General features: G+C 45.5%; 1 protein-coding gene across 6 annotated transcripts; it reads right to left on the reverse strand.

Moving 5' to 3' along the window:
* LOC121556495 (protein tweety homolog 1) lies at positions 1-25,031 on the reverse strand. 6 transcript variants are annotated; one of them, XM_041870379.2, is made up of 15 exons: positions 24,153-25,031; positions 17,282-17,446; positions 13,776-14,005; positions 11,740-11,851; positions 10,883-11,220; positions 10,595-10,690; positions 9,894-9,966; positions 6,760-6,835; positions 6,563-6,618; positions 6,177-6,269; positions 5,965-6,057; positions 5,732-5,871; positions 4,682-4,849; positions 2,161-2,239; positions 1-1,256 (listed from the first exon to the last, which is right to left on the reverse strand). In XM_041870379.2, exons 2-15 carry the CDS (start codon positions 17,414-17,416, stop codon positions 1,173-1,175), a joined length of 1,773 nt encoding a protein of 590 aa, XP_041726313.1. In that variant the 5' UTR covers positions 17,417-17,446; positions 24,153-25,031; the 3' UTR covers positions 1-1,172. The 6 variants fall into 6 exon arrangements, with proteins under 6 accessions (XP_041726313.1, XP_041726316.1, XP_041726314.1 ...); XM_041870383.2 differs by having other exon boundaries at positions 1,173-1,256; positions 4,789-4,849; positions 24,153-25,029; XM_041870384.2 differs by lacking the exon at positions 1-1,256 and adding an exon at positions 2,955-2,971 and having other exon boundaries at positions 2,169-2,239; positions 4,789-4,849.
* Positions 25,032-25,770: the final 739 nt, after the last annotated feature.

Consider the following 25,770-nt stretch of genomic DNA (forward strand, 5'->3'; position numbering starts at 1 on the left):
TTCATTGTTATTATTTTATTTATATTAGACTCTGGAGTGAAAAAGGATGCCATTCAAAAGGAGCATTGATTATACCTTACAAACGCAATTCAAGGGTTAACAAGGTCAGTAGGCAAGGACGGGGTTCAATTAAATCTCTGACATACCATATTTATATACATAACATCCTATAGAGACCTCAGAAACCCACTGCTATATAGATAGTTATTGCTATTTACAGTAGGGCTACTGCAGCACCAGTGGCAGGAGTTTTATTGCTATGTACCTGCAGTCATTGCATGGGATTTGTAGTTCTCTAACGGTCTCGTGGCTGGGAGTTGTAGTTCTCCATTCAACCTACAGAGAGGCGGTACTATAGCCCTGTCTTGAATGTTATTTTTAAGAGCAAAGTTTCATGATTATTTAGATTAGGGATGGGCAACTCCAGTCCTTAGGGACTTGATTGGTGTCACACTTTTGCCCCAGCCCCAGCTAACACACCTGACTCCAATAATCGACTAATCATGATCTTCAGTTTAGAATGCAATTAGTTTAATCACCACTCCAGCCCCCAAGGACTTGAGTTACCCATCCCTGATTTAGATAAAATCAACAGTGAAATGTACAGTATAGTATCAGAAGGTAATACAAGGGAGATACATAATTTTCACCTATAAAAAGTAAATTTTAAAAAATAGCACGTTGAATACCAAGTGAGGGGACTGCATATTCATTCACCCCAAAATGTGTCTTGTTTCTACGTGTCAGTGTTTCTCTACAACAATATATAGATATAAAAACGTGAAAATAAAGTGGTGATACATTTAAAAATATAGAACTACAATGTAGTAACGTCAATACCATTCTGGCTCACCGCGCAACTGTTGACACTGGACAGACAGGGGATTGTAAGGGGTGACTTTGACCGAGTGAACCTGGTTCAGACCTCTTCATAATCATGCTACCTACTGTATCTATCTGACATTAGCTTACTCTGAGGTTCTACAGAAGTCCATTCAACCTTGTTTGTTTGTGATTTTAATCATAATACTCCACGGTACTGACGTTACGCACCTTTAATTTACATATAAAGCTCAGTTTTTGGGGATTAGTTATTTTTTCTTCATCTCAGTAAAGTGTCCATTCATAAGAAAACAAAAAAAATTCTATACTTTTTTAAACATTAAAAAAAGTTAACGTGAATACAGGTTCCTTGAATGGGCAGAGTTGGGGTGTGTTTGACTACCCCCGTAACCAGTCAGCATGCTGGGAGAGTACTGTACTTTCAGAAACAGCGTTTTGATTGGATAAGGGGGAGCCGCCATTGAAGATCCACAGAGGAGGGTGTACAGAGAGAAGGGAGACAAGAAAACAACAAGAAATCTCCATTATTCATCTTTGTTTCAAAATCATCTCACGTATGAAGATGAGCACTCACGTGGTCACGTTATGCCCCCAACAACAGGAGTAGAGGAGGTAGAAGTTATCCACAACCACTGATCCAGGGTCAGTTTTGTCTACCTCCAAATGGTTAAGACAATGGGTGTCAGGTAATCTGATCCCAGATCAGAGGTGGATGGAGGCTACTTCTACCTCAAGCACCAGGGACTGTTGTAAAGTTAGGACTGGGATGGTAATGCTAGAAAGGACAAAGGTAGGGTAATGGTCAAGGGTTAGGTCTCAGATCTGTGGTCAGAAAGCACTGTATTTACATCCTTTCTAGCATGTCCAGAGTCAGAGAGGTGACAACCGACGGAGTCAGTTGTTAGGGGCAGAAAGTGAGCTTTCCCATTCAAGAGATAGTACACATACTTTAGGTTAGTTGAATAAAAAAAATAGAATGCCAGCCTACAGCAGGTGCGTAGACAGAATTTAGTTGGTAGGTGGGCCTGCAGAAATGTGGATGGGCCTACGCCACCCAGGCCCACCCATGCCTACACTCCTGGTCTACAGGGTCCTGTGAGTTTGGAGCCACACCACCACCATCACCACCACTACCATCACTACCACCACCATCACCACCACCGCTACCACCACCACCACCACCAGTTAGTTAGATCCAGAATGTTTATTATCGACTAACGACAAACGTACAGGCAAATAACACCTCGAGGGACGGTTTACACGCATAGTGATGACAAATGCCACAGATTAGGATGTCACGAATACAAAGGAACTCACAGAGGGGGGTGGGGACTGCCTGTCAGTCAGGGGTAGGCTCTCATAGCCAGGGTTGCCATTGGAGGAAACGTTTGGAGTCCTGTATAGAGACAGAAAGAGAGAGGAAACAAAAGGAAAATTGGGAGGAGGAGGCAGAAGAGGAGGAAGGGGAGCAGGAGTGGAGAATGAGTGAGAGAGAGGGAGACGAAAAGAGGTAGGTGGGCCAAAGGAGGGAACCGAGGTGGGGTAAGGAGAGAACGGGAGGAAGAGCGATTAGCGAAATGGTGATGTAGAAACGGACCTCCTTATAACTGGTGGCATTAGTGTTATTAGGGCACTATGTCTACGTAGGCAGCGGGATAGCTGGTGGTTTCAGCATGGGGGACAAGGATATTATAGACACAGTCCACTCCTGATAAGTGCACTTTGGGAAATGCAAACTCATGTACAATGATGAAGTGCACATTTGTGTGCAACATGTAAGTGCATTGTAACTTAAAACTTGAGACTTCACCAGTCCCAATTCAAAATACATTCATTTTTAATTGCTCTGGATATCCACATGCTCCACTTTAGTGCATGCTTTCCAGACAGCCCCAAACCAGAGCATTTATCAGGAGTCCACTGCATTCTTATTGTTTATTTGGTGACTGGAATCTGAGTTACTTTACTCTGGGCAGTTTGGTCATGATACTGTTACTATTAGATCTAGGCTAGGGACACTGATGATCACAGTGTTTACAGCGCCTGTATACACCAACTGGACTTGGCATTTAGTTATGTTGTACATGCTAAGGCATAAGGTAGGAAAGTACACTTCTTAGGGCATTAACTGGACTTGCAAAGTATAGAAAGAAAGTGAAAGAGAGAGGAAGACAGTGAGAGAGGGAGTGATAAAGACAGAGAGAGAGAGCGAGAGAGAGGGAGTGATAAAGAAATAATAAAAGACAGAGACAGAAAGAGAGAGAGAGGTGAGAGTAAATTGAGAGACTTGATAACATGAGACTTGGACACCACAGTGTGGATGGTGGGTGGGAGTGATGGGGTTTTTACCTAGGTCAACCTGAGCCTCATATCGCCGCAGTATTAAGGGCTGTGTCTCAAATGACCCTATTCCCCTTATAGTGCACTACTTTCGGATACTTGGCCCAAAGTAGTGCACTATATGGGGAATAGGGTGTCATTTGAAAAACAGCCAAGATCTGTGAGTGATCGATCGGACCGGTCTACGTCTGTCTTGGAAGGCTCGACAGACCGATAGACAGACACACAGAAAGACAGACTTCTGGAGTTGTGTCTGTTTCTCTGCCTACCCTGCAGTCCACAGTAGACCTGTCTGTGTGTCTGTTTCTCTGCCTACCCTGCAGTCCACAGTAGACCTGTCTGTGTGTCTGTTTCTCTGCCTACCCTGCAGTCCACAGTAGACCTGTCTGTGTGTCTGTTTCTCTGCCTACCCTGCAGTCCACAGTAGACCTGTCTGTGTGTCTGTTTCTCTGCTTACCCTGCAGTCCACAGTAGACCTGTCTGTGTGTCTGTTTCTCTGCCTACCCTGCAGTCCACAGTAGACCTGTCTGTGTGTCTGTTTCTCTGCTTACCCTGCAGTCCACAGTAGACCTGTCTGTGTGTCTGTTTCTCTGCCTACCCTGCAGTCCACAGTAGACCTGTCTGTGTGTCTGTTTCTCTGCCTACCCTGCAGTCCACAGTAGACCTGTCTGTGTGTCTGTTTCTCTGCCTACCCTGCAGTCCACAGTAGACCTGTCTGTGTGTCTGTTTCTCTGCTTACCCTGCAGTCCACAGTAGACCTGTCTGTGTCTGTTTCTCTGCCTACCCTGCAGTCCACAGTAGACCTGTCTGTGTGTCTGTTTCTCTGCCTACCCTGCAGTCCACAGTAGACCTGTCTGTGTGTCTGTTTCTCTGCCTACCCTGCAGTCCACAGTAGACCTGTCTGTGTGTCTGTTTCTCTGCCTACCCTGCAGTCCACAGTAGACCTGTCTGTGTGTCTGTCTGCGTTGCGTGTGTTTCCTTCCCCTGACGAAGCTATCCTTATGTGTCTATATGGAGGCAGAGTGATTCTAACGACTCCATTACTGTACATGTACGGGTGGGTGTGAGGTAGAACTATATCCAATGTATTCCCTATGTCAAACGGTTTCCATGTGTGTTCATGTACGCTAACATTACAGGGTGTGGTGAAGTAAATATGTGTGTGTCTCTGTTTTGTGCCTATCTATTAACAGAGCAGACTTAGTCAGTAGGTCTGTCTGTGTGTTCATGCATGCTCCACTACTCTATACTGGGCCTATATGAGTATCATGATCTTGTTGGCTTCAGTTGGGAGCTTCGAGTTGAAGTTGTACCAAGGCACAGATCTAGGATCAGCTTACCCTCCCCAAGTCTTCATCCTCAACCACTACAGTAAAAAAACTGACCTTAGATCAGTGACTAGGGGCAACTTCATCTTACTCCCGGGGGATCTCTCTGAGGCAACTCTGTCTGTCTGTCTGTCTGTCTGTCTGTGTGTCTGTGTGTCTGTGTTACTCACGGGAGGGGTGGCGCGCTAGAAAAGGGGGGAGTCCACCCGGCCCCCTGGTAATTATAGAAGGGGGGCAAGGCCCCTCGCTGAGACCCCGCGGCCGGCTGTCTACGTGCCTGATGGGAAGTGAAGGGGTCCTCGCTCTCGCTGTCCGAATCTTCATACTCCTCGGAATCACTGTCGCCCATCGGAGAGAGGAGAGAGGAGAACAATAATTGTGTGTTTTGGTAACACTTTCTATGAACCTGTGACATCCAATGCAACTGATATGGAACACACTGTACATTTGTGGAAGACAGCCAAAACATCTGTGAACTTTTTGGTAAAATAATAATATGTTAAATGAATTGGTTTGTGATGGTGCATTCAGCAATGTCCTTTGGAATACATACCTCCTGTTAATTTTACATCAATATTCGCAAATAGAAAAAAATAATCCCCTTGTTGATCCCTTAATCTTTTTTTCCCTTCATGTTTCTGGCTGTGACACAGCTGGAAGCTGTTTACTACAGACAGACAGAAGCTCTGACAGACCTGGAGGTACAGTAGTGAACTACACATTAATAATAATAATAATAATAATAATATGCCATTTAGCAGACGCTTTTATCCAAAGCGACTTACAGTCGTGCGTGCATACATTTTTGTGTATGGGTGGTCCCGGGGATCGAACCCACTACCTTGGCGTTACAAGCGCCGTGCTCTACCAGCTGAGCTACAGAGGACCACTACATTCATCCAGTACGTCAAACCACACCTAGAGATGCACCTCAATATAGTACAATCATACCTTACTGCTGAGCATGTTCCGAGAAAATGTTAAACTACGATGTAGAAAACGTCAGCAACATCAACAACAACGTTATGACATCAATAACATATCTCGTTCTCTATCTCTCTCACACACAGACACACACAGACACACACACACACAGACACACACACAGACACACAGACACACACACAGACACACAGACACACACACACACACAGACACACACACACACACACACACACAAACACAGACACACAGACACACACACACACAGACACACACACCTGGGGAAGCTTCTCCAGGCGCCGGGCAGGGAACAGAGGATGGCAGTGAAGGCCAGAGCCGAAAGGAAAGAGTAGAGGGAGAGGTAGAGCAATCCCTCCATCCCGTCATAGCACAGGCCTTTCAAAGAGTCAATATAATCCTAACAAACAGAGACAGAAAGAGCAAAAAGATTTGAGAAAACAGCAAGAACACACCAGAGATCATTACACCCCATGTTAAACACTAGGCCTACCTTGTTGAGACCTCGACAGTTGAGTAGCGCCACTAGCTGGTGAAAGTTGCCCTCTGTGGCATTGAGAATCCGCTGAACCTCCCTGAGTGACTTCTACAACGACAATAGGTAAGGATAATATCACACTCAGTTTCATAAACATATCACTGTGCTTTGATATATTTGGCAGCCACTTTGTGTCATGGGTTGCACCCAGGTCCAGTGTGACGTACCTCTGCCTTGGGGACCTGTGGGAGAGCGTTCCGGTCCAGGCTGGAGAGGTGTAAGTGGATGCTGGAAAGGGCCCTCTGTGACTGGGTCAGCAGCTGCATACAACAGGTCATTGAAAATATTGCTTAGCATCATCATGCTAACACTGTATATTCTGTAAACATCCTGATTAGTACCTATCAGATAATACAAGTTTACTTACTGTCCTATATCAGTGCCACCAGGGTTGGAATTATAGAGTTGCCCAGAAATAATACTAACCCCCATATATTTACATTGGTCCAGCCCACTAATTTCAGGGCACTCAGAAGAGTCCATTTGTTATTGGAACCCTGATCCCCCTACCACCACTACATGAGACACAGCATCTACAGAGAACAGTTACTACCTGCTGGAATGGGCTGTTCATACGTCTGCTGCAGGTCAGGTAATAATCCAACACGTCTGGATAGGACAGAGGACAGCAGCACACCATCAATCAGCAATGAATACAGTGTGTCAGGGCATTTCAGCATCAAAATGAAAGGCTATAAGAATGAAATGAGCCGAGACTCTTTGTTAGTGTGGAGAGATGCACTACTGCACCTGAGCTGGTCCCAGAGTTGAAGTGGGTGGAGTTGAGCACAAACTTGTTGGGATCTGTACAGAAGTCACTGACAGCCTGGAGATGCAGAGAGAGAGAGAGGTAGAGGGGGAAGAGAGAGAGAGGGGGATATAGAAAGAAAGAGAGAGAGCGGTAGAGAGGGGAAGGGGGAGAGAAAGGGAGGGAGAGATCACAGGGGAAAAGTTATCAGAGACACACTGACCTCCTTAGATATCTGACTGCAGCACTCGGCCCACTGCCTGCTCCATTAATTTACTGAGTGAAACACATGCTGTATAGACCTACTGTCCCTCTCCACGCTGTATAGACCTACTGTCTCTCTCCATACTGTATAGACCTACTGTCTCTCTCCATACTGTATAGACCTACTGTCCCTCTCCATACTGTATAGACCTACTGTCTCTCTCCATACTGTATAGACCTACTGTCCCTCTCCATACTGTATAGACCTACTGTCCCTCTCCATACTGTATAGACCTACTGTCTCTCTCCATACTGTATAGACCTACTGTCCCTCTCCATACTGTATAGACCTACTATCTCTCTCCATACTGTATAGACCTACTGTCCCTCTCCATACTGTATAGACCTACTGTCTCTCTCCATACTGTATAGACCTACTGTCCCTCTCCATACTGTATAGACCTACTGTCCCTCTCCATACTGTAAAGACCTACTGTCTCTCTCCATACTGTATAGACCTACTGTCCCTCTCCATACTGTATAGACCTACTGTCCCTCTCCATACTGTATAGACCTACTGTCCCTCTCCATACTGTATAGACCTACTGTCTCTCTCCATACTGTGTAGACCTACTGTCTCTCTCCATACTGTATAGACCTACTGTCCCTCTCCATACTGTATAGACCTACTGTCCCTCTCCATACTGTGTAGACCTACTGTCTCTCTCCATACTGTATATACCTACTGTCTCTCTCCATACTGTATAGACCTACTGTCCCTCTCCATACTGTATAGACCTACTGTCTCTCTCCATACTGTATAGACCTACTGTCCCTCTCCATACTGTATATACCTACTGTCCCTCTCCATACTGTATAGACCTACTGTCCCTCTCCATACTGTATAGACCTACTGTCCCTCTCCATACTGTATAGACCTACTGTCCCTCTCCATACTGTATAGACCTACTGTCTCTCTCCATACTGTATAGACCTACTGTCCCTCTCCATACTGTGTAGACCTACTGTCCCTCTCCATACTGTATAGACCTACTGTCTCTCTCCATACTGTATAGATCTACTGTCCCTCTCCATACTGTATAGACCTACTGTCTCTCTCCATACTGTGTAGACCTACTGTCTCTCTCCATACTGTGTAGACCTACTCTCTCTCCATACTGTGTAGACCTACTGTCTCTCTCCATACTGTATAGACCTACTGTCCCTCTCCATACTGTATAGACCTACTGTCTCTCTCCATACTGTATAGACCTACTGTCCCTCTCCATACTGTATAGACCTACTGTCTCTCTCCATACTGTGTAGACCTACTGTCCCTCTCCATACTGTATAGACCTACTGTCCCTCTCCATACTGTATAGATCTACTGTCCCTCTCCATACTGTATAGACCTACTGTCCCTCTCCATACTGTATAGACCTACTGTCCCTCTCCATACTGTATAGACCTACTGTCCCTCTCCATACTGTATAGACCTACTGTCCCTCTCCATACTGTATAGATCTACTGTCCCTCTCCATACTGTATAGACCTACTGTCCCTCTCCATACTGTATAGACCTACTGTCCCTCTCCATACTGTATAGACCTACTGTCCCTCTCCATACTGTATAGATCTACTGTCCCTCTCCATACTGTGTAGACCTACTGTCTCTCTCCATACTGTATAGACCTACTGTCCCTCTCCATACTGTATAGACCTACTGTCCCTCTCCATACTGTGTAGACCTACTCTGCGTTTCTCTTTCCATCTCACTCTTTCCCTCTACCGCTCTCATCCTGCTTTTCTCCTCTCTCAACTGTTTCCTCCCTTTCTCTAGCACTATCATCCTCTCTCTCTCTCGCTCTTTCCATTTACATCGATCCCTTCCTTTTTCACCTCTCCTGCCAGGATAAGAGTGTCTGCTAAATGACTTAAATGTAAATAATGTGAAAAGAGCTCGAGGCACACAGACACAGAGCAAGGGGCAGGCTGGCCAGGAGAGGGAGTGAGAGACCCAGACCCACACAGAGAGAGAGTCGGTCCAGGGCAGTATAGACCCACAGCTGGGTCATTGTTTCCCTCTCAGTGGCCAGGGACAGAAGGGCTCTGTGTGGACTGCTGGATGGGCTCTGACATCTCCAGCCAGCTCCACATGACACTGGTCTGCTTGAAACAGACGCACAACTCTTAACTCTCCCCCCAGTCCTAGCCAGCAACACTGTCGTTTTTTAGACTTTCATCCTTCTTTCACAGACACAGGGGCACACACACAAATGTCTCCCCTCCCAATGCCCCTCTCTCCTGACAAACTTCCAAGGCATGGATTTGGAATGGGACAGTTGCAAGAAAGAACACTCCCTGCCAGTTCTAAGCCAAATGTCATCAACAGTTCTATATTCTCATCTCGCTGCCAGTTCTTTATCACAGCAATATTGATTAAAGATCTCTATGTTCTCTATTCCCTCCAAATGCCATAATAATATGTTGCTGTGACTGCAATGATGTGTTGTGGTAGGCATCAATCAATGGAATGGCCAAGATTCTGTCATAGCGTAGAATGGAATGGTGCTTTTACTGTCACACTAATACACCACCCTAAACAAACACTTTCTCCCAACCCCCTCTCTCTGGGTTTATGGGGGGCTTATGTAAGTAGTGCATGTAAGCACTTGTGTGTGGGCGTATGGCTTGGAGGGAGGGAGGGAGAGAGAGAGAGAGAGAGAGAGAGTCTCCTCTCTCTCTCTCTCTCTCTCTCTCTCTCTCTCTCTCTCTCTCTCCCTCCCAGTCATTCTGTTCTGCTCTGGCCAGGACTTCTTTAAGGCATTCCTTAGATACTCTCTAGCCAGCCATGAACAGTCAACTCTCTCCCTTCCCCTCAACAACACACACCACCCCTCCTCCTCTCCTATCTTTATCCGTCAGTACTCACCACCACAGTGGCAGTCTCCAGGCCCAGGGAGCCCCAGCTCATGAACAAAGCCAGCCAGGCCAGCACCGTCATCCTGGGATGGGAAACACCACACACACAGGGGTCAGCTAAGCACCAAACACACCTCCTAGGAACCATCAGATATTATACAGCCCACATGACACAGAGTCACAGAGCATTTCAAAGCTCAGTGTTGTTCGATACAATACACCACACAGGGTTTAACTGTCTGTCGGTCTCTGTGTGTGTGTGTGTGTGTGTGTCTGTCTCTCTGTGTGTGTGTGTCTGTCTGTCTCTCTCTGTGTGTGTGTCTGTCTGTCTCTCTCTGTGTGTGTGTCTGTCTGTCTCTGTGTGTGTGTGTGTGTGTGTGTCTGTCTGTCTCTGTGTGTGTGTGTGTGTCTGTCTCTCTGTGTGTGTGTGTCTGTCTGTGTGTGTGTGTCTGTCTGTCTCTGTGTGTGTGCGTGTGTGTCTGTCTCTGTGTGTGTGCGTGTGTGTCTGTCTCTCTGTGTCTGTCTGTCTCTGTCTCTGTCTCTCTCTCTCTCTCTCTCTCTCTCTCTCTCTCTCTCTCTCTCTCTCTCTCTCTCTCTCTCTCTCTCTCTCTCTCTCTCTCGCTCTCTCTCTCTCTCTGTGTGTGTGTGTGTGTGTGTGTGTGTGTGAGTGTGAGTGTGTGTGTGTGTGTGTGTGTGTGTGTGTGTGCTTACAGGATGAGGAGCCAGCGGGCCTGTTTGGCTAGGCCCAGAAGGATGAACAGACACACTAGGAGGTCTAGCAGCAACAGCAGCACGTAGGACAGCCACCTACAGCACAGGAGATAACAGAGAACCACACAATGCAGGGAATACACTTCCAAATACATTGCTATGGTGCTTTGAACGCAAAACTCAATCTTTCAGCAAACCACAAGGGAGTGATATACTGGCGCACGCTGTGTGTGTTCTTAACAACCAATTTGAAACATTGAAGAAGACACTCCCACTCCCTTCCCTCACCTGTAGTCTTCGTTGACCATCAGTGTGTTGGCTGCCCAGCCAGGGGAGAAGGGGCTGGGCATGGCCCCTCCGGCTGGTGCCACTGTGGGGGCCATGGAGGGTGGCACAGGGGTGAGGGCCGCTATGGGGGGATCACTGCTGCTGTTACTGCTGTTCCAGGCACCCCCGTCAGAGGATCGGGCCATGGTCAGAGAGGTGAGCAGGGACACCACGTTCTCTGACAGTCTCCTACAGTTCCGGGTGGACACCAAGTAGGGCTTACTGCCTGTAAACAGCTCCTCCATGGTGGTCAGGGGCCCAGCGATAGACAGCTGCAGCCCAGAGATGGTGTCTGAAACCTGGGGAGGCGGAGAGGGAGGGGTGGGCAGGACAGAGAGGTGGAGGTTATGAGTCATACAATCAATCTTATGGTCATGTAATCATAGAGAGTTTGTAGTTGTATAATCAACAACATGGGGTGGGAGGAGATTGTTTTTCTTTGTCATTTAGGGGGGTTAAAAGCATGTAAGAGAGAAGTTCCATACTTCCATCCAGCCTGTGAATGAGTGTAGGATTCCTCCCTCCATCATGTACAGAGGAAAGAGGGCATCCATCACCCAGAAATATAAAGCACTGAGTGACCGCATGAGGACAGACAGATCCATATCATGCCTGACACAAGTTTACACCCCACTTTCTCTCCCTCTCCGCCAATCTATCTACCTCTCTCTCTCACACACACACACACACACACACACACACACACACACACACACACACACACACACACACACACACACACACACACACACACACAGTGCAGGGTAGATATTGTGCATGTCTGAAATTTGCTGGGAGAGAGGAGCTGTAGCACTCACCAGCAGATCGATGGAAGCTAGTGTGTAATTGGCTGTGAGAAGAGACGAAGTCAACTGATATATCCCATCATTAGCCTCACTGTTGCCGTAGAAACCAACGCCTATGGCGACACTGCGAAAAGGGGAACAGGGATTGAGGGAGAGAGATTCATGTTTAATTCAGTTTGTACTGTATGTACATATTAAATTAATTTGACACTACAAGATAGAACTGGTGAGAGTGATGTGAAACGTGAGAAATGGATGAACGAACGACTGAAGGAAAACTACAAAATACAAGATAGCTTCGAAGAGTCTTAGCAGTGTCAGCATCTGCAGTCTTCAGTCAGCGTGGTATTAGAAACGTCAAAAATAATCACATATATATCTCTGTTATTCAAATATTCAGATTAAGGCTTAGGCCAGATGTTCACCAAATCCCATCGCCCCCGAGAGCAATGGTATGACCCAATCTCCCACAAAGTATGTGACCCAGATTAGAAAGCGGGGAAAAAGAGGGGGGGGGTTTCATACAGTCAAACGTATATGTTTTTCTATGACAGCATCACGTATGTACCGGTACCCCCTGTATATAACCTCCCTACTGTTATTTTATTTTACTGCTGCACTTTAATTATTTGCTATTTTTAAAAAGTTCTTAAAAACTGCATTGTTGGTTAAGGGCTTGTAAGTAAGCATTTCACTGTAATGTCTACACCTGTTGTATTTGGCGCATGTGGCAAATACAATTTTATTTTATTTGATATATGTGCTCTGATGCACTACATGAAGAATAGGGTGTCATTTGACATTTTCCCTCAATGCATTTCTAAAACTAAGATGTCTACTACCAAAAGCAGAAATCACAATGTCTCCCCTTTTTCATCCAAACAACAAGAATGTCATGTATCAGAGAGAGAGAGATGACATCATCACGGCCCGCGGGGGGGAACAGGACCACCATAACGCAAACGTCTGCATAATGATGACATCACTGAAGCAGAAATCAGATCTGGAGCACACTGTGCTGTTTGATAAAGCAGTGACATCAACTGAGGCTGACAATGCAATCCGATAACATGTGACATATGACAACGCTATGCTGCTGAGATGGGAGAGGACATTAAACATCATACAGTGTCAGAGCTGAAGGTGTTTAACTGTAGGTTTTCTATACGATAACCCAATCTGACTTCTAATCTGAACGTCTAACCCAGTTCCACTGCTCTTTATCTTCATTCCTCCCCTCTAATCAGGGACTGATTAAGACCTGGGACACCAGGTGGGTGCAATTAATAATCAGGTAGAACAGAAAACCAGCAGTACTCCGAACCTCATAGGGTAAGATCTGAATACCTGCTGCAATCTCCTCATGCAAACTCAAAATAAACATCCCGTCACAATGTGACTAAATGCCCTCCTGACAGTGGATGACAGCATGGTCACCAGAGAGAGCGAGAACAGAGGAGAGAGGATTCAATACGCTGAGGTGGGACTTCTGACATCATCGTCACATTGATAGGAAACCACGATTCAATTTCTAAACCACAAACATGTTGTCACAAGCCCAAAACCCTAACCTCAGTGGCCTAGTCCCTGTGGTCAAATCACAACTTGACCACGGTCAGCTAGGTCAACTGTCTGTGTCAGATATTGCCAGGAGCAAAATACTAACACATTGTAAAGAAGCGACAGTGCTTTTCTACAGTGCTCTGAAAATCACTTACATCAAAACACACATGGTTATTGGACCATTGGGAAATAATATAAGTTAGGTGGTAATTCTGTATTATAGAAAGGATTCCATTTCCTCTTTCCTTGTGACAAATGGTCACATGGTTTGGTCATATGATTTGACCACAGTTCATGAATACAACACTCATGATGATATTGATGTCACAAAGACACCAGGACATCACAATGACCCTCATAATGACATCAAAATGACATCACAATAACCCTCACGACATCACAACATCCCAATGACCCGCATAAAGAGGTCACAATGACATCACAATGACCCTGGCAGTGACGTCACAATAACCTCTCGATCTCACCAGCACAGTGTGACAGCCGCCACCGACACCCAGGTGACGCAGCAGATACCCCGCCCCTTCCTGCCTCCGTATCCGTGGCCCGTGCTGCCCTCTTCATCATCCTCCTCTTCCTCAGATCCCTCGCTCCGGTCACCACGGCGACAGCAGCAGTAGTGTATAAGGAAGGAGATAATGACAAGGAGGGAGAGAATGAGAGCAATGGCTGAGAGACTAGAGAGGACCAGTAGAGTCTGAGAGAGAGAAAGAGGGGAGGGGGGTTAGAGGAGGGTCAGTAAATCAAATAAAACACAGCACTTTACAGACTGATGCTTATGGTAACACTGTCATTGTACTTGATTGTATAATGGAAAATGCATTGCTAAGTAACATTATCCCTCTGGGCAAAAACCTGAAATAACGTAAAATCAATGTCCATATTTGGTTGATACTTAATTGCGTTGTCAACAAACGTGAATTATATTTGAAATAAATCAACCCCTTGAAATTCTGTTGTTGATTTATAGTTGAGATCTGGTTAGAATTTGTATACGTTTTTTTCTTCGTTTTCCCACCCCCCAAAAAGTGTTTTCAACCTAAAATTGTTGACAGACGACATTGATAAAATGTTGGTTCAACATATTTTTGCCCGACGAAATAGAACTGTATTTCACAGATACATCACGCACCACTGTCTTACTAATAGAAGGAGTGACATTCCAATGAGCCTCCTCCACACCATTTGAGAGTGAAATATTGAGAACAGACTGTAGCAGCAAGGGTTGGGTCAATGTCTCAATATACTGTGATATGGATAACATCAGGGATTCAGAGCAGCTGGGAGGTGCTCATGTTAGTCATGAAGACATCTTTGAATTCCCAGCCTTCATCATGCAAACCTCAATATTCTGCAATAATCCCTACAGTGTATTTATGCAAAATAGCACAGGTCGATATTGTGATAATGAAAATCGCAATATTAATATACCGTATATGTCATTTAGCAGACACTTTTATCCAAAGCATACATTTTACGTATGGGTGGTCCCGGGAATCAAACCCACTACCCTGACGTTACAAGCGCCATGCTCTACAAACTGAGCTACAAAGGACCACAACAAAGTACCACAATATTCTTAGGTCCTATAATTCCACCGTGACAAATGGCGGAACCTACCCAAGCAGTGGAAGTGAAAGGTGATTAGAACATAAAGTGTATAAAGTTATCCAGGGGACATCAACTAAAAAGCTGGAGGCTTTTTTCACACCGCACGCACGCACACACACACACACACACACACACACACACACACACACACACACACACACACACACACACACACACACACACACACACACAAATCTGTATGGCTCCATACAGAAGAGCATACATACTACAAACATTAACCAGTAATTGAATGTAATAATATAATTAATTCCTGACTGTTTAACAGACATACTGAACATTAGTAAGGGTTAAAAGCTGCCTTGTATCTCCACACTACTACCTCTGCTGCAAGCTGTAGTGAACATTAACAGTACCGTTACTAAGCCCTATCACATCTCTCCTGCAGCTCATCATCAGCCTGCACTCTGACATACTAACGTCTATCATACTCAACTTTACTGGAGAGTGCATTTAGCCAGAACACATATCTACAGCATTATCCCTCTCCATCTGCCCGTCTCCCTCCCTCCCTCCCTCATTTTCCTCTCCTCCACCTTATCTCTTATTCCTCTCAGCTGCCTCCTGCTCTCTATAACCCCCTACCAATCCATGTTCCCCACTTCTCCCTCGCCCGCTTTCTCTCTCTCTCCTCCCTCCCCCCTCTCTCTCCCTTATTCTCTCTCCCCCTCCCTCTCTCCCCTCCCTCTCTCCCCTCCCTCTCTCTCTCTCCCCTCCCCCTCTCTCTCCCCCTCTCTCTCTCTCTCCCTCCCTCACTCTCTCCCTCCCTCTCGCTCCCCCCTCCCTCTCTCTCTCCCCTCCCTCTCTCTCCCTCTCTCCCCCTCTCCTCCTTCCACTTTCTCTCTCCCCTCTCTCCCTCTCTCCCCCCTCTCTCCCCCTCTCTCCCCCCTCTCTCTCGCTCCCCTTTCCACTTCCTCTCTCCTCTCCCCCCTCTCTCTCTCTCCCTCCCACTTCCTCTCTCCTCTTCCCCCCCTCTCCCTCTCTCTCCCTCCCTCTCTCTCCCTCCTCCCTCCCTCTCTCTCTCTCTCTCTCCCCCTTCCCCTCCCTCTCTCTCTCCCCCCTTTCCCCTCCCTCTCTCTCTCCCCCTTTCCCTCCCTCTCTCTCCCCCCTCCCTCTCCCCCTCTCCCTTTCTTTCTATCCAGACCACTAAATGTCTATTAATAATCGGTGACCTATTTAAATACATTCACTGCCACCCTCCCTTTCTCTCTCCCTCTCCCTTTCTCTCTCCCGCTCCCTCTCTTTCTGCCACGTCTTCTGTTCCTCACTACCTCCTCGCCTTACTCTCCCTCTCCCTTTTCACTCTCTCTTTTTCTCTCTCCAAGCGCTTTCCATTTATTTTGTCTTTCTCTACTGGCGGATCATTTGAGAATCCCTCTCTCGGTACTGTAGACATGTTGTAAACATTGAATGTGTGTGACGTAGGGATTAGGGACTCAGAGGAGGCCTTTACATGTCACCAAGCCCACTGAAACCTAGAAATGAACAACACAACAAAATGGTGTGTTTTCTACCACAAAGACAATATTCTGCTACTTCTACATTGTCTCCAGATTAAGATCCACTAAAACCAAATCCTACTCAAATGCGAAACCGTACTGTGTAACTTTTATAATTGCATGTCGATGATGAGAATTGAACGTGAAATAAGATGGAGTCTGTAGTGGAGCTGAGGGATGTAAACTGAACTGTGGTGGAGATGAGAACAGAACAGTGTAATTAAGTGGAGCTGAGGGGTGTAAACTGAACTGTGGTGGAGATGAGAACAGAACAGTGTAATTAAGTGGAGCTGAGGGGTGTAAACTGAACTGTGGTGGAGATGAGAACAGAACAGTGTAATTAAGTGGAGCTGAGGGGTGTAAACTGAACTGTGGTGGAGATGAGAACAGAACAGTGTAATTAAGTGCTAACAGCTTTGAGGAGAGACAGCCAGATGGTGTAATATTTTTGATGAGTTGAAATCCAGGTCAAGATTCTTCTGAGCGGTCTGGGCTTGTTTCCCTGTCAATAACTAGGCCACTTGCACCACTAGCATGAATAAGCTGTTTAAATGCTCTAATAATACCACTAGGATTCTGCAGATGCCGCTGCGCAAAACAGAGAGGGCTCTTTATGGTGCAGTATTTAACATGGGGGGGGGGGGCTGTATCATTGCGGTATCAGATTTGGTTGTCATTCTTACCAAGTGCAATACATATTTTTAATTGAATCTGTCTTTTATTGTCGATCTTGTTGTTTGAACCAAGAGATTACTTAAGATAAATATGAATCAATCAGTCGTGCTGTGTGATTGGCCAGATGTAGTTTGTGATGGATGTGATTCGCTGTTGGCGTTTTCTGTTACCTGTTGGTACTCCCAGCTGTCGGGGATGAAGAGGTTGTCTCTCATCGTCATGGTGAGGTCCAGCCGGGGGAGGGCGTGGCACATCCTCACCCATAGCGAAGGAGTGTAGCTGGGCACGGTCGCCATGGCAGCCATACTCTATCGCCTAACCCCCCCTCCTCCACCCTGTTGGAAGGAAGTAAGAGGAGAGAAGGGTTAGAAAAATCAAAGGTGTGTGAGTGATACATATATTCCAAATCTCCACTTCACATCACATACTCTTATGCAGTATGTGATGCCGGGTGATGGCTATTGCAACTGAAATATTGTCTGTCTAACACCCTTTCTTACACACTGTGGTAGAGCCAGGGAAGAAAGTTGAGACGGTTCAGAACAACCCTGCCAAGGGAGGGAGGGAGGGAGGGAACTAGGGGACATCAGGTCACCAACCACCCCCTCCTCCAGTCTGTGGTTGAACCGTTGTCAGCCATGCTCATGTTCACTGAAACTTCCTATTGCATCAATCAGTGTACTGTAGGTGGGTCAGGACAATGTGAAGTTGCCTCTAGACTCTGATCTAAGGTGAGGTTTACATTGTCTTCTCCTAGACTCTGATCTAAGGTGAGGTTTACATTGTCTTCTCCTAGACTCTGATCTAAGGTGAGGTTTACATTGTCTTCTCCTAGACTCTGATCTAAGGTGAGGTTTACATTGTCGTCTCCTAGACTCTGATCTAAGGTGAGGTTTACATTGTCTTCTCCTAGACTCTGATCTAAGGTGAGGTTTACATTGTCTTCTCCTAGACTCTGATCTAAGGTGAGGTTTACATTGTCTTCTCCTAGACTCTGATCTAAGGTGAGGTTTACATTGTCGTCTCCTAGACTCTGATCTAAGGTGAGGTTTACATTGTCTTCTCCTAGACTCTGATCTAAGGTGAGGTTTACACTGTCGTCTCCTAGACTCTGATCTAAGGTGAGGTTTACATTGTCTTCTCCTAGACTCTGATCTAAGGTGAGGTTTACATTGTCGTCTCCTAGACTCTGATCTAAGGTGAGGTTTACATCGTCTTCTCCTAGCCAACATTCCACGGAGGTCCGAGTGTCTGCGGGTTTTCGCTCCTCCCTTGTACTTGATTGATTAATTAAGGTGGTTGTCTAGGTCTTAATTGAAAGGAAAAAAACAAAACCTGCAGACACCGTGGAATGAGTTTGACACCCCTGTCCTAGACTCTGCTCTAAGGTGAGGTTTACATGGTCTTCTCCTCATGCTTAAGGTAAAGAATTGTGAAAGTCAAGGTAATCTAATCCTAGTCCCCTGTAGTTCAGTTGGTAGAGCATGGCGCTTGCAACGGCAGGGTTGTGGGTTCGTTGAATGTATGCACTCACTAATTGTAAGTCGCTCTGGATAAGAGCGTCTGCTAAATGACTAAAATGTAAAATGTAGATCAGAGCTATGCCTAAGGGCTTCTACCTGAAGCGAGGAGGTATGCAGGGTGAAACCAGACAGATCTTAAATAAAGATAACATTGTGGAGCAGAAACCAAAGAGCAAGAGCAGACATTCACCTTCTTTTCATTGCTAGATATTTTTGTTCAGCTTCAATGCCATGTTTGGATCACGGTCGTGGGCAATTCCATTCCAATTCATTCAAGAACTGAAGTGAAATTCATCTGGCTGAACTACAGTGAGGGGAAAAAGTATTTGATCCCCTGCTGATTTTTGTACGTTTGCCCACTGACAAAGAAATGATCAGTCTATAATTTTAATGGTAGGTTTATTTGAACAGTGAGAGACAGAATAACAACAAAAAAATCCAGAAAAACGCATGTCAAAAATGTTATAAATTGATTTGCGTTTTAATGAGGGAAATAAGTATTTGACCCCCTCTCAATCAGAAAGATTTCTGTCTCCCAGTTGTCTTTTATACAGGTAACGAGCTGAGATTAGGAGCACACTCTTAAAGGGAGTGCTCCTAATCTCAGCTTGTTACCTGTATAAAAGACACCTGTCCACAGAAGCAATCGATCAATCAGATTCCAAACTCTCCACCATGGCCAAGACCAAAGAGCTCTCCAAGGATGTCAGGGACAGGATTGTAGACCTACACAAGGCTGGAATGGGCTACAAGACCATCGCCAAGCAGCTTGGTGAGAAGGTGACAACAGTTGGTGCGATTATTCGCAAATGGTCAATCTCCCTCTGCCTGGGGCTCCATGCAAGATCTCACCTCGTGGAGTTGCAATGATCATGAGAACGGTGAGGAATCAGCCCAGAACTACACAGGAGGATCTTGTCAATGATCTCAAGGCAGCTGGGACCATAGTCACCAAGAAAACAATTGATAACACACTACGCCGTGAAGGACTGAAATCCTGCAGCGCCCGCAAGGTCCCCCTGCTCAAGAAAGCACATATACAGGCCCGTCTGAAGTTTGCCAATGAACATCTGAATGATTCAGAGGAGAACTGGGTGAAAGTGTTGTGTTCAGATGAGACCAAAATCGAGCTCTTTGGCATCAACTCAACTCGCCGTGTTTGGAGGAGGAGGAATGCTGCCTATGACCCAAAGAACACCATCCCCACCGTCAAACATGGAGGTGGAAACATTATGCTTTGGGGGTGTTTTTCTGCTAAGGGGACAGGACAACTTCACCGCATCAAAGGGACGATGGACGGGGCCATGTACCGTCAAATCTTGGGTGAGAACCTCCTTCTCTCAGCCAGGGCATTGAAAATGGGTTGTGGATGGGTATTCCAGCATGACAATGACCCAAAACACACGGCCAAGGCAACAAAGGAGTGGCTTAAGAATAAGCACATTAAGGTCCTGGAGTGGCCTAGCCAGTCTCCAGACCTTAATCCCATAGAAAATCTGTGGAGGGAGCTGAAGGTTTGAGTTGCCAAACGTCAGCCTCGAAACCTTAATGACGTGGAGAAGATCTGCAAAGAGGAGTGGGACAAAATCCCTCCTGAGATGTGTGCAAACCTGGTGGCCAACTACAAGAAACATCTGACCTCTGTGATTGCCAACAAGGGTTTTGCCACCAAGAACATTTTTAACATGCGTTTTTCTGGATTTTTTTGTTATTATTCTGTCTCTCACTGTTCAAATAAACCTACCATTAAAATTATAGACTGATAATTTCTTTGTCAGTGGGCAAACGTACAAAATCAGCAGGGGATCAAATACTTTTTTCCCTCACTGTAACTGAATAGAAATGGGACCTGCCCACACCTGGATTGGATGAGTGTAATTCCTCTCTTATCCAGGGGACATCAACTAAACTAACTCCCCTGTCATTATGTATGAAAAATGTATGCACTCACTAACTGTAAGTCGCTCTCGATAAGAGCGTCTGCTAAATTACTCAAATGTAAAAAAAAAAAAAAAATGTCATCTCTACTAACAACCTAATTCATCATCCTCCTTCACCTACGGGAGCAGAGTAGGGGAGATATGGGGAGGCCCAGTGGCAATCTCAGCCACACCACACAACCAGCACTATATAATGGAGGCAGAGTTGGGTCAATACAAGAGGGAGATTCAACCGCCATCAGACCAACTATCAACACACCACCCCTCAACCATCCTGGAAATGAGAAGATACTATGAGAGATAATAGTATGTCGACAACAATGATGCACTGTAGCAGCCTTCACACAACCACCCTCCAAAGGGAAGGAGAGAGGGGGGAAAACCACGGAGAATAGGACATTCTTCATAGCCAAACTCCACCACCACACCCTGCTGAGAGACACTGCTTCCCCTCCTTTCCTAAAGCCCTGCCGAGGGGGAGAAAGTAGGGTAAATACAAAGGGAAATCTGGTTAGCCCAAACAGACACTATGCAATCTACATTACAATCACAGAGCTATGTAGAGGGGATGAGGGGGAGGGTAAGGGGGCCACAACACTGATTGTGCAGATTAAGAGAATATCAGGGTTTTACAGTTGAAGACAAGAGGGTTTCAAGAGAGCCTAGGAGATGAGATCAGCACAGACTAGATCATTGACAGGAGTTGTACTGAGGAGTAGAGACGGGGGGTTGTACAGTCCTGCTCTACATACAGGGAGACAGACAGATGGACGTTGAGTCAAGATACAATACTGTATTTGATAGTGTCTAACAGGGAGGGATTCTTAGATTTGGATTCTGCACCAGGCTCCTATCTTGGTTTTGCTGTCTTTGAATGTTGCAGAACATTCAACATTGTCTCACATGAATTCTCAGCCTTTTTAATGATCCATCTGTATGAGCACACAACTCTACATTTGAATAGAGGCACTAGACACGATAAAGAATCAGATATGACCATATCTGATCTATTTTATAAATATCAATCCAGTCTTTTTACTGTAGCAGCCATTTAAAATCAATGATGTCTCCATGGACACAGTCCAGGTGTTGGGGTCATTGTTTGGGATGTGTGTGTGTGGTGTGCATGAATGTGGATTTGCGGCATCCCTGGCCCAGAGAGGGTTATACAGACATCCCAGACAGTCAATCCCAAGCTCATTAGAATAAGACAGTTTGCCTTAATGGCTCCAAACCCCCAACTGTTACTAACAAAACCAATGCCAACACTCCATTTCACTTATGAAACCAGCGGGGAGCAGAATGGTTTCTCACACTGCCGTCCATCTCCTCACACTGAGGCTGTCAACAGATTCATGTTATTGTTGTAGTCTTACATTGTTATGGCCAGACTCAGATGGTAAATCAACAGACAGGAGTTTCATGTTATAGTCTTGAATTATTAGGCTGTGAGGTTGGTAGAGGATACTGCCACATTAGGTCAATTATAGGAATGTTATAGTGTGGTTAGACTATAGTGTGGAAGTGTGAATTGAAATTCAATTCATGTTACAATTTACGGAGGGAGGCAGGGAGGCAGGCTCAAGTTGACGTGATGCTTCCTGCCAGCTTGTTATCATGCTGGTTACCATTGCATAACTGAAGGCAAATAACTGGGAGTTTGCGCTCACATGATAGAGGGAGCAAGGAGAGAAGGGGAGAGGAGATGGAAGTAGAGAACCCAAAACATTGCCTTCTGTGCTGTGCACTAGCTGCTTCAAAACCAACAAGAGACTCTCAGGAACAACAAAGCTGAGGGGAAATGGATATAATACAGTAGAATAGACGTCAACTATCTGTCACTGCACTGAACCAAGCTGACTGAATCAGCCCTGGGAATGTCTCTGTTTTGAAACAGTCAGTCAGGTATTTGTATTGAGTGAGACTCCAGAATGTGTTTCTCTACGAGGCCATTTTGTAAGGTGGTTAATGAGGAAGATGTGCAGCTGGGAAGAAAATCCTCTTTGACAGTAAAGCCACCTTCTCCTTTATCATGTATTGAACCACACATTATCATTACTACACATCACAAACAACAGCTTTGATCTGGGTCACTGGGTATGAATAATGACATGCAACAGAAATCATCATGCCACACGTTAAGGCCCAATGGTCCCCTTAATGATCACTTAACGACACTCTTAATGACTGCAGTTTATGAGACAGCTATCTGACCCTGTGATGATGCACACCACAGCCCAGTTATCGTCAGTCAGTGGGGACATGAACAGCCCATTCAGTGTGTCTGTGTGAGGAGTCCTGTATCTATAAATACATATCATTTTCAGAACCACAAAAACAGACTATACTAGAGGTTTAATTGTTTTATATAAAACTCATATTCAAGTTTCAGTTGAAATTCATGTTTGTGCAAACAATTTCCCACCAGGATCACGCACACACGTTTTAACAATCATTGTGGGTAACAAACAATTGATTTCCATTCAAAATCCTATTTTTCCTAACCCTTAACCTAACCTTAACCCACAACTAACCCTAACTCTGACCCTTATTCTAACCCTAACCCTAATTGTAACCCTAACCCCTAAGCCTAAAATTTCATTTTTTCTTGTGGGGACCAGCAAAATGTACACACTTGTCCGATTTTTGGATACAAGGATAGTTCAACCAAACCATACACACACACACACTTCCCCAAATCAATGAGATATTGAGTGCATTTGGCTGCAGGGTACTCAGTGCTGTAGAGTCAATAAATCCAACATGGAGCTTTGGAGTGTACAAGAGGACAACATACGGTACCAAGAGGATAGACAAATGCTCCCACACGAACAAGCTCATTGAGAATCTTGCACAATGTGAAATGTAGCATTTGAGAGAGGCTTGCTGAAGATTAGCCAAGCAAACTATTCAGTGACATAAAATGTGATATTTTATTAATATAAATAAACTCTTATCATTCCCTCCCGAGTGGCTCAGTGGTCTAAGGCACTGCATCACAGTGCTAGCTGTGCCACTAGAGATCCTGGTTCGAATCCAGGCTCTGTCGTAGCCGGCCGCGACCGGGAGACCCATGGGACGGTGCGCAATTGGCCCAGCGTCGTCCAGGGTAGGGAATGGCCGGCAGGGATGTAGCTCAGTTGATAGAGCATGGTGTTTGCAACGCCATGGTTGTGGGTTCGATTCCCACAGGGGGTATGAAAAAAAATAATAATGTATGCACTGTAAGTTGCTCTGGATAAGAGCGTCTGCTAAATGACTAAAATGTAAATGTAATAAAGTCGAGATTGACAAAACAATTCAAAACAGAGTGAATCAAACTAACATCGTTCAACCTCAATGTTTTATAAATCATTTCCTAATTTCAACATCAGCCAATGCACACATATTGTGTAAAAATCCAAACAACCTTTGATGTAAAACCCAGGCTTCTCTCCACTTTCCATCATTGAACATAAACTGCAATGGCCTAACAGTGCATGATGAATCTATTTCACTTGACTGCCCATTAATCTTGTAGAATACAGAGACAATTAACCCATGGTGAATGAGTGATTGGAGAGTGATCCGTTTCTTACCTTTGACTGTAGCGTTGGGAGAGTGTTCTGTTATCTCCTACTCTTCTCTGGGGTTCCGTCAAATCTACACACTCACTGAGGTATACCGTTGGCAACCATCAGCGCTGGATCCTCTTGAAAAAAACTCATTCTGGAAAATATAGGCTTCGGGACATGAACCCCAAAAATATGATAAAAGGGAAAAAATGACAAGGTCTGTTTTTGGTTTTGAAATATTAAACAGCCTGTGATTGTTTGGTTGTCTGGTCACAGTGGAGAGGTGCTTGTGTTGATGGATAAGAGAGGAGCCCTCAGTGAGTGAGTGAGTGAGTGAGTGAGTGAGTGAGTGAGTGAGTGAGTGAGTGAGTGAGAGTGAGAGAGAGAGGGGATTAGGATTGAGAAGACACCCCAGAGGGACCCTTATCGTTGTGTCGGAACCCCATGCAGGCAGCAGATCGCTCAGCCAGGCGACTTCACAACAAGGCAGCGACACGATTGTGCCCAGCGATAATTAATCTGTTAACGGGGATTAGGGTTCCGTCCCCTCTCAGCTCACACACATTATGATGCTGCTGGGCGACACAGACACAGCTCTAACTGAAACCCCCATCAACACTCAGTCACACACACAACATACCAATCTCTACACTCTCAGATTATGCAAAAAAATTGACAAAAATCAACAAATCATCACAAAAAAATCTAAGATTGTCTAAATGCAAAACGAGAAAAGGTCCAATGATTCGAGTTTGAGTTACATTTCAGATTTCTGGACAAAAAAAGCAAAATCCACAAAATATTTGTTGAAGAAATCTCCTGTCTGGTTAGGCAGGGCAGTGTTTTGCTGTGTTGTGCAGAGAGGAGGAGAGAGGGAGAGGTAGAGATGCACATATATTTAGACAGAAGCAAATAAGCACACCACTTAGATGGATACTGAGGGCAAGAGAGAAGGGAGGGAGGGAGGGAGGGAGGGAGGGAGGGAGGGAGGGAGGGAGGGAGGGAGGGAGGGAGGGAGGGAGGGAGGGAGGGAGGGAGGGAGGGCAACAAAGATATTGTGAATAGGAAAAAAGATGGGTTGTCAACTGGGCAATGAGTGAGCGTGAGAGAAAAAGGGAGGGATGGAGGGAGGTTGAGCGATGAACAGAGGGAGAGGGGAGAAGTGACATGCAATGGATTTGTAGGCAAAACCAGTTTCGAGTGGAGACTGCGAAATAGTAGCAAATCCATGATTCAACAACAACCAAGAAAAGCAGAGATAGAGAGAATAAGAGAGATGGGAAGATAGGAAGATGATAGATGGTCTTCCATGACCGTGGGTGATTTGACCGAAAAAGAGGGGGATTACTAATAAACAATAAAAACAAAGTGAGAGTGGGAGAGTGAGAGACCAGCGTGTTTGTGTGCCATTGGAGGATGGGGAGAGTGAGAGAGCGAGAGGGAGGGGTGGGGTTAGTTTTTCTGTGTCACTGAAAGGGAGTGGGGGAAGGGAGTCAGAGAGATAATGCGAGCAAGGGAGCGTACAGGAGTGAGTGAGAGAGAGAGAACACACTGACTCATATGTATAGTGTGCGTGTATCTAGGAGGAAAAGGGGGGAGAGAGACAGAAAATGGTATTATGTATGCAAGAGTTACTCAGAGA

This window comes from Coregonus clupeaformis, unplaced genomic scaffold (genome assembly GCF_020615455.1).
Source record: "Coregonus clupeaformis isolate EN_2021a unplaced genomic scaffold, ASM2061545v1 scaf0125, whole genome shotgun sequence".
NCBI lineage: Eukaryota > Metazoa > Chordata > Actinopteri > Salmoniformes > Salmonidae > Coregonus > Coregonus clupeaformis.